The sequence below is a fragment of the Schistocerca nitens genome, chromosome 7 (genome assembly GCF_023898315.1).
Source record: "Schistocerca nitens isolate TAMUIC-IGC-003100 chromosome 7, iqSchNite1.1, whole genome shotgun sequence".
Classification (NCBI taxonomy): domain Eukaryota; kingdom Metazoa; phylum Arthropoda; class Insecta; order Orthoptera; family Acrididae; genus Schistocerca; species Schistocerca nitens.
Window position 1 is genome coordinate 404,561,305 of NC_064620.1, and position 14,936 is coordinate 404,576,240.

General features: G+C 37.9%; 2 protein-coding genes across 3 annotated transcripts in view; one reads left to right on the forward strand and one right to left on the reverse strand.

Moving 5' to 3' along the window:
* Positions 1-10,249, reverse strand: part of LOC126194788 (uncharacterized) — a 33,026-nt gene extending 22,777 nt beyond the window's left edge. The window contains exon 1 of the mRNA XM_049933090.1: positions 10,117-10,249. Within this exon, the coding sequence (XP_049789047.1) occupies positions 10,117-10,228 (112 nt within the window). The 5' untranslated portion in view covers positions 10,229-10,249. The remainder of the gene's footprint in view (positions 1-10,116) is intronic.
* A 68-nt stretch (positions 10,250-10,317) lies between these two features.
* The window catches only part of LOC126194783 (protein Njmu-R1-like), a 101,881-nt gene continuing 97,262 nt past the window's right edge, over positions 10,318-14,936 (forward strand). Inside the window, exon 1 of one of the 2 annotated variants that reach the window (XM_049933082.1) lies at positions 10,318-10,546. In XM_049933082.1, coding sequence (XP_049789039.1) covers positions 10,470-10,546 — 77 coding nt within the window. In that variant the 5' untranslated portion in view covers positions 10,318-10,469. Of the gene's footprint in view, positions 10,547-10,842; positions 11,012-14,936 lie in introns of those variants that run through there. The other variant, XM_049933083.1, reaches the window with a different exon arrangement.

A 14,936-nucleotide genomic window follows, 5' to 3' on the forward strand; every position in this document is an offset into this window, starting at 1 on the left:
TCACAGCCTGTGCCATATGGATCCTTCCCACCAACACTAGCTTTTCTGAATTGCACAGGTGGAAACTTTCCCTGCAATACATCCTACGTTCCCGTAACCCTCTTGGCCTCAACCTTCGTTATTCACTGTCCTCGCCCATCCAGCCCCCTCCCTGTTCCCATTCCAGCACTAAACAGCTGTCATTTCACTGCCACACCTAGTCTTTTAATTTCTTTTATTTTTATTTATCTCCTCTCTGCTACTTACCTACTCCCCACCTTCTCTCCTATCCTCCGTCTAAACTGCAACACTCCACTGTCCGCCGTTCCCACCATACTATCCCTCCCCTCCCCACATCAGCCTCCTCCTTACGCCCACCCAGTCGCCATTCCCATCATGCACTGGAGCTGTTGCTCACAGTGTAGTTTCAGCTCTCTGAGACTGCAGATGTGTATGCAAATTGCACTGGCGTGAGTGTGTGTGTGCGTGCGAGTATGTGTGTCTACTGCTGACAAAGGCCTTAATGGCCGAAAGCTATGATTGTGTGAATCTTTTTATTGTACCTATCGTGGTTCAGCATCTCCGCTATATGGTGAGTAGCAACTTTGCTTCTCTCGTATTGTTGAAGATGAAGAATGGCAAGATCAAGGATTTTGGCAACAGAGATGCAGTATGAAGCAACAGCTGTAGGATCCCCACAACATGAAGTAGTAAAAAAATATGCACTCAACGGAAATAACCAAGGGCCTGAATTAAGAACGGAGAAAGGAAACTGTAGGACTATAACATATGTGAAACTAGGGAATCGCCAGAAGAACTCCTGGTTACACTAATTATCCAAATACCAAAGAAACAGGGCATGGTACCAGAAAATTCAGTGAGAACAAAAATGTCAGTTCCTTAATCTTATGCTGTCTACATAGTGGTGTGGATCATAAACAAAAAATTGGAAAAATCGAGTATACGTGAAATTGCCTTTCTCACTGGCAGAAATGCTACTTCATGTCGTGTGGAAGTACAAACAACAGTGGGTGACAGGATATTGCCCTTCTGAACAGCTGTACACTGGGTGGAGGCTTTCCAATGTGGGCACGCAGCAAAGAAAATGGTGTTATCCAGATTCACCATGTTGACACACGGTGCGACAGACTCCATCGCTACTTAAGGTAATATCCATTTTGCCATATGACAGTCAAAGTTTTCTGGAGTGTCACTCTGTCACTCTCTTATGGACGGCCACACCATCAATGTCCAATACTACCGCAACTTTGTGCTGTACCATCTGCAACATACACTTTGGCAAAAACATCCGGGTTTGCTGCACAATACACTCTTATTCCATGGTAATGCTACAGCCCACACTGCAGACATCATCAAGAATTGTGTATAGTGGTGGAGGTGGGAAATCCTCTCTCACCTACCCTATTCACCAGACCTCAACCCATGCAACTCCGACCTCATTCCACAACTGAAGAAACCATTGGTTGGCAGGTACTTTGCAAACAGAGCAGATATCCTGACAGCATTTTGGTTACAGGTGGCACACACTGGTGGTGGTGCCAATAGCACTCAATGCCTTTCCCACTTCCCCATAGTTGGCAATGTTGTGTGGATGCACAGTGCGACTAATTTGAAGGACAGTAATTGATTCATTCTTGTTCCATCTGTATTTGTGCACAATAAATTCACATGTAGTTCCAGTGCATTTATTTCTTCTAACTCTTTGCCATGACCTACTGTACTGGAACCCTACTGTAATCGTACGTTGGCAGATACACTATGCGCATAATGGAATTCCCATCTTTTTGCATTAATGCAAGATATACCATAGTTGCCATGAATTATGGGCTGACCCTCATATAGTGAAGGAAAAATGAATGGACCGGAAAGACACACAGCATCTGTCAGTATGGGCAATCCAGGAAATAAAGCAAAAGAATACATGCAAGAATCCATGTTGCATACACCTATGCGGACAGCAATTACTCCCTGCTATGCCTAAGAGTTTAGCAATGTAATTAACTATTTCACAACCAAAAAGTGTCAGAGTTTGTAATACCTCAAGTAAAGTACTAAAATTCTATTCTTCATACATGGAGTAATCATAAAGTTTCAATTATCACCTCAAGAAACTCAAGCTTCATCCACGAAACTTGGTGATGAGTTTGTCCTTCTCCAGATATTCAATCTTCAATGTGACACATTTTTTCCCAATGATGGCTGACTTATTTCAAATGGCTCTGATCACTGTGGGACTTAACATCAGAGGTCATCAGTCCCCTAGAACTTAGAACTACTTAAACCTAACTAACCTAAGGACATCACACACATCCATGCCTGAGGCAGGATTCGAACCTGCGACCGTAGCGTTCGTCCCGGATGACTTGGTCAAGGCTTTGGTTGGAAGTATGTGCATTTGGCTGTTCACTTGAACCGTTAGTTTAATCAGCTCATGTACATTTGCTTTCCATTTGTTTTACTTACAGGAGACATGAAAAATTTATATTACAATAATTTTTACACTAATAAATAATAATATAACAGTAAAATGATACTTCTATTAACTGCTATATATTTTAGTGCGTTATAACAGGTTGTACCTGGCTCAAATTACCAATTTGTCCAAAATGAATTCATATACTGACAGCATTTTAGTATCAGTGCTTCATGTAGCTTTCTTTTCAATGAACCTAAATTCATCTGCATTGACTTGTTCACTTTTAATTTATAATAAATTTTTGTTCCCATGTATTGAGGAGCCTGGGCATACAGTTTGAACTGGTGGGTAGCAAGCATGAAGTTTTCTTTCTTTCTTGAGTCGTGTGTGAACAAACTGATTATGTTTGAATAATTCCTGCTTTGTATGCATAAAGATAATAATCTCATAAGTATATTAGGATGAGAAAATTAATTACTGTAGTTTTACAAATAATGGATACGATGGTTCTTTATGATGTAAGTGAACATGTTCCAAAAGATTTCTTTTCTGAATCTTTAATATGCACACTATAGTCAAGTTTCCACAAAAAACAATACCAGACCTAATAACAGATTAAAGGTAACCTATGTATGTTGCTTTTAGTGTGTCCATTTCAGCTGCAGTTGTTAATATTTGCATTGCAAATGAAAAGGTGCTCAATTTGTTAGCTAGGAGTTCAATGTGTGCCTGCCAGCTCAATTTTTTATCCAAATTTAATCCTAAGCTTTTAACCAAGTTAATTTCTTTTATATCTTGGTTGTTGCAAATAGTCTTATTCTGCTCGCATTTTGTCTGTTTGGTCTTGAATTTCATCATGTGGGTCTTAGAAATGTTTAAATTCAATCCATTTAGCTGAAACAAAGCTTCTAAGGCACTGTGGGTACTGATCAGTCACACGAGAATCCGCCCTCTATCCTGATTTTCAACAAAGTAGTATTACCTGCAAATATAACTGACAGGTAGCTGATATTTAATGGTAAACATTCACATAGAACAGAAATAAGACTGGGCCTAGTATGAAGGATTTTTTTTGTTTTTGTGTGTGTGTGTGTGTGGGGGGGGGGGGGGGGGGGGGAAGGCACAGCCAATACTTTCCAGTCAAAATAATAATTTGACCATTTAAAGAAATGCTAATTCTTTCCTTTCTGTTCCATAATGTTTGTTTTGTTTGTAAACAAGGAAGGCATGGTTTACAGAACCAAAGCCTTTGTGCTGTTGCAGAAGCTTTCTGGCACCTTACTGTTTTTGGCTAATTATGTACTCATTTTCCAAGCAAAAATGGTTAGTGTATATAGTGTATTTTCCCTGGTTGAAAACCAAAGTGATTATCTAGGATAATAGAATATTTTGAAATTGAGTTTTGGATTTTGGTATCACCAACTTTTTTGAAACATTTTAGATATGACCAGTGTTATGGATGCAGCATGTTGCTTAGTTGGGAGACCATATTGAACTCACAACTTTCTGACCGCTTAGAGAGCCATTTTCTCACCTGGTGGCAAAAGGCAGAACTACTTTTTTCTGCATACTCCACAAGCACACCGATTAATGAACAAACCTACAATGTTTCAGCATCCTGCAATGTATACAGCATGTACTGCAGCACTCAGTACACGATCAGTTTAACTACAGCTTCCAGATATATAACTTAACTACCATTGTACATCCCAAGTGAAGAAATGGTCGTCTTTTCTGATGAAGCTAGTATTATAATGAAGCTTAATGGAGAAACTTCACTACTTGGAAAAAAAAAATATTTTCTTTAAAATTAATAACCAATTTCTTGCAAATGGACTGTCAATGAACTTGGATAAATCACAATAAATATGATTCTCACTAGTGTGATGCATCTTAGAGTATTTCTCTAGTGTGTGGGACCCGTACCAGATAGAGCTATCAGGGTATATTGAATGAGTACAAAGAAGGGCAGCACGAATGGTCACAGGTTTGTTTTATCCATGGGAGAGTGTCACAGAGATAATGAAGGAACTGAATTGGAAGACTCTTGAAAACAAGTTTACAGAACCGGCTTTAAATGACTACTCTATAGATATACTACAGCCCCCTACATATCACACACACAGGGATCATGAGCATAAGATTAGAATAATTATTGCAAGCACAGAGGCATTCAAACAATCATTCTTCCCATGCTCCATATGTGGATGGAATGGAGAAACACTATTAATTGGTACAATGGGACCTACCCTCTACCATGCACCTCCTGTTTGTTTACAGAGTATAGATGTAGGGTAAATCAATAAATGAAACAATGTTCTAAGGTCTTAGGTGTTTATGTTTATAAGAACTAGAAATGTAAGTCACACATTACAAATGCTCTTAAACATCTAAGATCTGCAATTTGTATGTTATGGGTGGTATTTAGGAGATGAAAAATGTCAAAAATTTGATTTACTTTTCTTATTGTCATTCACTAATGTCTTATGGCATCATATTCTATTTAATTTCCCAGTGACGAAAAAAAAGTTTATTGCACAAAAGTGAGTACCAAGGAGTGGTATCCACTCTAGAACCTCTTGTACACAGTTCTTTAAACAGTTATGCATGCTGGCAACAGCCTCACAATACACTTACTCCCTTATGAAGTATGTTGTCAACAATCAACCACAGTTCAAACCAACAGTATTATTCACCAATGTAATGCTAGAAGGAGAAATGAATTACACTATCCATTACTTTGCATTAGTGTAGCACAGAAAGGAGTGAACATTCGCCCATAAAAGCCTTCGGGTCAATTGAATCTATCAATAACAGGCTTTGGCTTTGATCAGTGATGTAACGACATTGTGGCATGTGACATTGTGCATGTGCAAACAGAAACAGAACAGCACACTGACAGTATTTGTTTTTGTGTTTATGTTATTTTTTGACTATTTGTGTAGATGATAGTGAGCTTTAGTGTACCCTGATGTATAGGTTAGGCAGAAAGATGAAAGTCTGATTGGGTTCTGGCAAAGCCAAAGAATGTGAATACAAAATCTTAGTTGGGATGACATACTGATTTGTAGAATAGTGTGAGGTCTAGGTTAAGCTGAAAGATGACACTTTGGTTTTGAGATGGTTAAGCAGTATCAAAGAAGTCCAATTATGATCCACGGAACATGCAACTAATTAACCAACCAACCAACCATGGGTGTCTGCAGAAATGAATCCTAGAGGGGGGAAGGGGGGGGGGGGGGGAAGGTTCTGAAATTGGCGGTCCTGATATAACTGATTTGGTAAGTTTAAGAATTTGCAGTACCCAAGTACTAAATTTGACAAGAAGTACATAAAACAAATAATTGATGGTTTCAAGTCAATACTGTCTGAAGGTAAGTTACTTTAATACCTAAAGAATACATATGCTTCACTACTGTATGCAAAGTAGGCCCCACCTTTTTGAATCTCAGCATAAATAGGAATGCTCCCTTCATGATTGGAAATTACATCCCCATATGATTAAATTCAATGAACCCAAAAAGTTAGGAAATAAAACCAGACATCATTCAGAAAAGATATTTTTGTTTATATACCAGTCTGTTTTGGTTGATCCTGAAAATTAAAAATGTGGAAAATAAAACCTTCAGAAAATGCTGTTGTTAGCAAAAGAAGTGGCTTGTTCAACTGATTCTTGAGTATCGTTGATCAATCTTACCAGGTTTATTTAATATGAGAGAGAGAGAGAGAGAGAGAGAGAGAGAGAGAGAGAAACTCCAACAAATATCCATGCAAATTTAGCAAGAGCAAGGGGGAGCGACAGTTAAAAAATAAGTTTTTGGCACAGGTTCATTTAGTCGGTGCGTGAGCATTACAAAGGCATCCAACAGACTCCAGTAGCAGGCACTGCAAGAAAGATAGACAACACAGTAAGGTTTACTATTGAAATTCTGAGACAGTATGCTCCAGGAGAGTTGGGTAACATATTATGTCTTACATACATCTCTTAAAATGATCACAACAAGAAAATCAGAAAAATTAGAGGTAATACGGAGGTTTAACACAACAATCATTACTCCCACACATCATTCATGAATAGAGACAGGGAGGGGGAAAAGAAGAGTGGTACCAGAAGTACCCCCTTCACACACTGTAAGGTGAGTTGGAGAATGTAGATGTAGAAGTCATCGGCAAAACTGCCACTGATTAATACGTGTCATAGTTGGGCAGGACAAAATAAATTTTAAAAACATTTATTGAACATTGGACAATCAATAACACCCTCCTTGCTCACAATATTTGCATCTTTGCAGCTATGTTTATGGATTTATTGCATATTTTCATGCTTTTTATTTTACTGCCATAGTTAAAGTTCAATACAATATGTTTTGACAACTACATTTGTTTTGGGTTACTAGGGTACACTGTAATATAGTCCAGCAATGGATGAGATGCAGGTGGAGAAAACTAGCAAAACACCCCCCAAATTAGCTGGTACAACTGAAGATCTTTTGAAATTTTACACTTTCTTCTGCTCTTATAGCACAGAAACTGGTATTTTATATTCTCAGTTGATGCATTTTCTTCCACAGATGGAGGACAAATATACATAGGCCTACCTATGACATGACAAGACCATGGTCTTCAGAGTCTACTACACTTGCTCTGTCATTTGAACACTCAATGCCTTCTCAGCAAATGATGACAGATTTTCTTTGGTAAACTACTGCTGTGATTAATTCGTGTGCAGCATGAATGGAAATTGGGAATGGATGTAAGGCAGGTATACTGCAGTCATGCATATTTTGTAGTTGGAATACTTTTATTTATTTAATCTGATAGGTGACAACATCCATGCTCCAAATTGGAATGGTCACTTTTAGCAGCTCGATAAGCGGTGTCCGAGGTAGGGACAGAGAACAGGTTGGGGATTCTATTTTGGAAATGTTCTATAAATCTCCATATCAACGATGAGTGCCAAAATCACACACAAGAAAAAAGAATAATTTCCTGCGAACAGCTGTTATTCAAACAAATCACAGTTACATCGTAAACACTCAGCAACAGTAGATTGTGGTTTAGTACACAAACAATATTAATCGTAACTGAAATGTGTGAGAGTTTTGTAACGAATAAAATGTCTGTAGCACAGCTTCCAGGAGGGGGCACATGTCCTTTGTTGTCCTCCAGTGCAGACACCTATGTCACTGACACTCACAGCTTATAACTTCACTATATCCATACAAATATGCTTCAGTAAGATAAATGAGAAAACAGCAATGTCGCAGAAAAAAGAAAAGGTTTGAGGCTGTTATTTGTCACCTACAACCTTAAATATATATACAGAACATTTGACTGAATGGACAAGGGGAGAAAATGGGGGGGGGGGGGGGGGGAATTGGTTAAAGGAATTAGCATTTAAGGTTTCCAGACAATGTGGTTCTTCTAGCCAGGCATGGGAAAAGATCTCAAAAAAATGGCAGTGCAGATCAAAACTACTAGGAATGAAACTAATAGGATGAAATTAAATGCAAAGAAAATAAAAATAATGACAACAGGAGGAGATGAAAGGATAAAAATAATGTTGTATGGATTAATAGCGTGCTGTGTTACACACACACATTCATAAAAGAACTGTGTGTCACCTGGGGGAGGAGAGATTTATCAATGATGGGAAATAGTTGTTGCAATTGATTTTGTTGTTGCAATATACTCCTGGGATGATGGTCTTACTGAAATTATTCCTGTAATCCTGAGGCTAAATAAGTAACTGATACATGTGATATAAATATCATGGACTTCATTTGCATCTGGTTAGTAAAACACTATTATACCTCACTACACTGTCTACTTTCTCAATGGAGTTCGTACCTCTTAGAGATCAAGCCCCAAAGTGGTAGGTCAAGAAATGTAGCTAAAGAAGATGCATGATGACATCAGACAGAAAAAAATTACACGAGGAAAAGGAAACACACCTCAAAATTTTTCAAATGAAATAATCAAGGCAGACATGCCTGAGAATGTCAATGCTGGAGTAGGCTCAAGCAAAGAATCACGCAGGTCAGAGAGCAATTTCTGGGATACGTGAAGGGAAAAATCACAAAAAAAAAAAGCATAGCTCAAACAAACAATTATTTCACAAATGGAAGACAGGAGGATCTATGGAGAGAAAGTGAGCAAGTTAAAAAGAAGTGCCTTTAACAAGACTGCAAGAAAACTGGACAACTTGTAAGGAATGCAAGATATGATATTCTGTATGAAAGAATAAGGAATAATTATGGCTTACAGAAAGATAAGGGACTTTACTATATAAATTTTCAGCAAAGATGAACTGAAAATGTCAAAAATTGTGAGGAAGCCTGAAAAGAAGGGAAACAGCAAAAACCAGAATTGAAGGATACTGGGCACAAACCCAGAATTTTAATCTCTAGATGATGTGGATACGGATGACAGGGCCATCAATATTAGTAGAGGAAGTATAGACTGCAGTAGTTCCAATAAAGATTGGAAAAGTAGTAAAACACCCTCTCAGGAGACACCACATTACCGTAGCACCGTCTGTGTGGGCCGAGAGGGTTTGCATGTTTCAAAGAAGTGGCGTCAGCATAGCTGATGGCAGAGTCTTCCAAGCTGGCCTAGTCTGCAGACAAACCACACGAAGAGAGTCTCACAATGACCCATCTTTCCCACTTCCAGTCTTCATGTTTACTTTCCCTGTTCTATCAGGTGTGCTGAGCTTAAAGCCCTGGGAAGATACTGTGGCTAGGGAATTACAACCTGATATATTGCCCGGTCCTTCAGGGTGAGAGTTGAATCAGTGGGCCAGCTCCTCAGCATCCGTAACAAATATTTTCTCAGCTTGATATCTCAGTCAAAAACCTCAGGAGAAGAGCTAGAATGGATCATCAGAGAGACAAAAATGGCTAAGGAATAGGACTATGCATGTAAAAACATGGAAAGTGCACAGTTTGGGTACAAAGAAAAGAGAAGTATTCCAGGAACTAGGGAGGTTGGCGGTAGATGTGTGTGTCCTCAATGAAATAAAACTCAAGGGTATGGGAAATAAAAATATAACAGATTTTTACAGTGGCATTAAAATCGAGGGAAGGTTCAAGAAAGGTAATTCAGTAGGTGTCCATACAAGGCCCAAGAGATATCAAATGCTGTGAGGAAATAGGTGAAAGGATAATGACAATAGAAATTTCAAAATATGGCTACAAAGTTATTATTGTCGGTGCTGATTCGCCTACATATGATGTTAACACAAAAATCAGTTGAGTTTCACAAAAAATAAGAAAATATTAGAAACGAAGCTTAGGAGACGTTGGAGGTTTTTTAAACGTGGACATAAGCGAAAACAGAAAATCAACAATACCGGTACACAAAGGGAGAAACGTAGAAAACGAAATTGTATTCGGTGTGTACTGAAAAAAATATGACAATTTAGAAAGGCTTTTTAGGATAAGTGGTGGGGAAGAGATTAGGCGTCACGTACCGAAGAAGACTCAGATACTGGCGATCTGATTAATGGGTTTAAACAAAATCCAAGGACTTGTTCCGAGGGCATAAAAGTGATGATGATGTTTAGTAAACAACCACACAATACTTCAATGTCACTATATACACTAAACATTGTCATTCGAGTCAAAATAATTTCAGATTGTTCTTCGCATTTATGTGGCAGTTGCTATTACATTGTGCGTAGATATGGGCGAAATTACCTAGATTGGCTAAATATTCCACAGAGTCGGGCAGCTTGCCGTCAGGCTCAAAATTATCTTCGAATGTCATAGGGCTGTTCTCCTGCGACTCTACAGCTGGCCACGGATCCATAACAAGATGTTGACAAGCGGAGAGGCGTACTCTTGTCAGTACGCACGTGTCACAAGTTAAACATAGTGTTTTTTTATCAGTGCTACCAGTATAAGTTTACGATTACAGGCTGTCACAGGCGTTGAAGTGTGGAACATTTAAAATAGTTTGAAAGCAGTTAAGAGACTGTATTACTTTCAAAAAACTTCGGCATCTGCATTAAACCCATTTATCAGCAGTGTTATCCTAAATGTAGTTCGAAATGGCAGTGTCAGGAACGGAGAAAAGCCACAACGTATCCGGTTCGTCATTTGCTGTTTACCTGTGTAATATTAACAGGTAACGTTATGTAAACATTTTATGTATTATTAAAAAATAAATTGGGACATAGACAATGAAATCAGGGCGTTTCTAATCATAGCGCATTGTATTTTTTAATTGATGGAAAACATTTTTTTCTTAGTATGTTGGCAGAATAGACTAGCTCTATACTGTATGTCAAACAGATTACGATGCGTGAACTATTCAACTAGTCCTAACAATTGTTGCGAATTACGTCATTTTGCCTCCCACAGCTGTCACTTTTTCCTTTATTTGCATATGCGATATATAAAAACGATAATAATTGTAGAATTTCCTTCGTAGAACATTTTTGAAAATGACTTTTAAGTTCATCATTGTACAACAGTAATCAAAAACTGATAGATGCAGGCGGCATCAAATATTTCAAATGCAACAAGTATTTTCCACATATCGTGATGGAATACACCAGTATTGTTCCAATTCTCTCCATGTATCCTCCACGTAAGTTGATAGCTGTTACCTGTGATAAAAATCAAAATATGTGACACACAATATGACAAAAAATCGTATAAAAGAGTTAAAGTGCATCTGTGTATTTCGTAATTAACCATCTTAATGTAGACTCCTATAGACACTGTAAATGACAGGTGTTCAGTCTAGAATCTAATACACAGCAGATACTTAGCAAGTCATACACAGTGGATGATTACAGACAGCCATTATTTAGACAAGGTATCATCCCCATAATTTCCACCGCATTGAGAAAGGCATTTCTCCAGCTTCCATCCGTAAAATATAAAAAACAGAGAAAAAAACCAGCCATTACTTAGCATGATACAACTGAATGTGCAGTACCTTAGAAAGAAAATCAGTATCTTGCAGGTATTTGTAAATGAGCATTCGCCACAAGTGTCAGTATTAATTGAACATGGTCTAAAATGTAATGAAATTAACCATTATAAACTAGGTTGTTATGTCCTGGTAAACAGTTATTGTAGGAAACAGCTTAAGGGTGGAGGTATGGCAAATTATAGGCAAACTGGTCCCAATGACCTTACTGTACTTGGACACCTTAACGTTGATGCAAACTCCAACAACATAGCTAACATGAAACCTGTAGATATATCACCTTAATACAATCTTAGAAATGTAGTTATCAGAGTCTCGCGTTCTAGTTCTACCAGGATAGATTATGCAATTATTAACAAAATTGCTGAAGACACTGTCAAGTACAGTAACATAGATTTTCATTATTAAGACCACCGTGCATGACAGATAGAGTATAGAAAAACAGTTCCTAAAATAATACCAAAAACTTTTGAAAAGAAACAAGTCAGAAGCGATAGTAACATCAACTCTCTGAAAATTAAACTAGCTGAGGAGAAGTGGGATAGGCTCTAACAAGTGGAAGGATCAGATAACAAATGGGGTGAGTTTTATAACATCCTATTGAGACACTTTGATTCAAAGTAGAAGAAATAAAAAAACTCGGACCTCCAGCCAGCCTTGTTAAACTCGAAGGCAAAATATTCATGACATGTATGTCTCATACAAATGAACAAAACTGGACATTTTCAAATTAAAATATAACACAGCTAAGAAAATCTTTAAAGCGAAACATTCAAACCTTAGAAAACAATATCCATCTTTTTGATTTGCAGCTCCTTGTATTGGCCATGTTTGCGGTTAAATTTTTTTGGATTTGAGGTCTGCCAGTTATGCAAAACACCGTTTTTCTCAGTACCCAAACATGTTTCGGCACCATTGTGCCATCATCAGTGGGTTTTCGTTTTTATTTATTCTTTACATTTAGTGAGCATGAATTTTCTGGACCATTTTTGTGTTAATTATGACAGATAGCTTGTCATGTTTTCGTGTGGCAAGCAGTTCCATTCTCCGCATCATGCCGAGATGTTGTGATGCATACGTAGCTACAACAAGTATTTTCCACAAATAATGTAGTAAAACTCTTTTCACTACACCAGAACACAGTGTGATTCATGTTCACCAAATGTAAAAAATAATTAAAAACGAAAACCCACTGATGATGACACAGTGGTGCCAAAACATGTTTGGGTACTGAGAAAAATGGTGTTTTGCATAACTGACAGACCTCAAATCCAAAAAATTCTTAGAAAACAAATCTGCAGTAATGAGATCTCTCAATCTACAAATGTAAGCAAGCCATTGTGGAAACTGATAATAAGTATCGAAAAACCTCCACAACTAGGGACAAAAAAACCGCATGCATTACCCAGCGTGTTAATATTATAAGAGAACCAAAAGCATTATGTAACCTTTTTAATAAAAATTTCATATCACCAACAGGAAATCAAACACACCCATTAGAAATGTACTGAGAGATACTGATTCACACCCTTCAAGCAGTGAGTTTGGAATTTGATGAGGTTAAAGAAAATGATATAAGTAAGATAATCCTCACATTAAAGAACAAATACTCAGCTGGGTGGGATGATATGCTGAGTGTAGTAGTTAAAAAAATGCATAAAATAAATAGTTAAATCACTAATGTACCTCATAAACTTTAGTATTAGAGAAAGCACTTATCCTAGTAGTCTAAAAATTAGCATTGTTAAACTAGTGCATAAAAAGGGGACTACAAAAGAGGTTTCAAACTACTGCACAATATAACTGATCACTACCCGTAAAAAAAGATTTTGAAATGGTTATCCTTTCTCAGCACTCTGCTTATTTTACAAAGAACGAATTGTTAACAGAAACACTGTATGGCTTTAGGGAAGATCAGTGCACAACTATTGCAGTTGCTGAATTTCTCCATAAAGTGTACACCCACCTAGATCGAGATATGAAGACAGCAAACATATTCTTAGATCTTTCCAAAGCCTTCAACTCAGTCAACCATGGGTTGCTCATTAAGAAACTGAAGGCTTACAACATGAAGGGCTCATCTATGCAATTACTCACTACATACCTGACAAATTGCAAACAGTGTACTAAACTTTCATGTAAAATAGATAATAAGGTAATAGATTTCCAGTCTTGTAGAGATACAGTAATCCAGGAGGCACCACAGGGATCGATCCTTGGCCCCTTTCTCATCTAGGTTTATGTCAATGACATGACAGAACCCTTCAACTCACATCTAGTAACCTACACTGATGACACCTCCCACTTATATTATGATAAAGACTTTGAGACTTTAGACTCAGCTGCAACTAAGGGTGTGACAGAAGCGACCACACGTTTTCTACATCACCAACATCAGTAAATCCAAGCTGTCGTTGTTGTTGTTGTTGTTGTTGTGGTTGTGGTCTTCAGTCCAAAGACTGGTTTGATGCAGCTCTCCATGCTATTCTACCCTGTACTAGCTTCATCATCTCCAAGTACCTACTGCAACCTACAACCTTCTGAATCTGCTTAGTATATTCATCTCTTGGTCTCCATCTACAATTTTTACCCTCCACTCTGCCCTCCAGTACTAAATTGGTGATCCCTTGATGCCTCAGAACATGTCCTACCAACCGATCCCTTCTTCTAGTCAAGGTGTGCCACAAAGTTCTCTTCTCCCCAATTCTATTCAGTAGCACCTCATTAGTTATGTGATCTACCCATCTGATCTTCAGCATTCTTCTGTAGCACCATATTTTGAAAGCTTCTATTCTCTTCTTGTCCAAACTATTTATCGTCCACGTTTCACTTCCATACATGGCCACACTCAATACAAATACTTTCAGCAATGACTTCCTGACTCTTAAATCTATACTCAATGTTAACAAATTTCTCTTCTTCAGAAACGCTTTGCTTGCCATTACCAGTCTCCATTTTATATCCTCTTTACTTCGACCATCATCATTTATTTTGCTCCCCAAATAGCAAAACTCATTTACTACTTTGTGTCTCACTTCCTAACCTAATACCCTCAGCATCACCCAATTTAATTTGACTACATTCCATTATCCTCGTTTTGCTTTTGTTGATGTTCATCTTATATCCTCCTTTCAAGACACTGTCCATTCCATTCAGCTGCTCTTCCAGGTCCTTTGCTATCTCTGACAGAATTGCAAAGTCATCGGCGAACCTCAAAGTTTTTATTTCTTCTCCATGGATTTTAATTCCTACTCCAAATTTTTCTTTTCTTTCCTTTACTGCTTGCTCAATACATAGATTGAATAACATCGGGGATAGGCTACAACCCTGTCTCACTCCCTTCCCAACCACTGCTTCCCTTTCATGCCCCTCAACTCTTATAACTGCCATCTGGTTTCTGTACAAATTGTAAATAGCCTTTCGCTCCCTGAATTTTACCCCTGCCACCTTCAGAATTTGAAAGAGAGTATTCCAGTCAATATTGTCAAAAGCTTTCTCTAACTCTACAAATGCTAGAAATGTAGATTTGCCTTTCCTTAATCTGTTTTCTAAGATAAGTTGTAGGGTCAGTATTGCC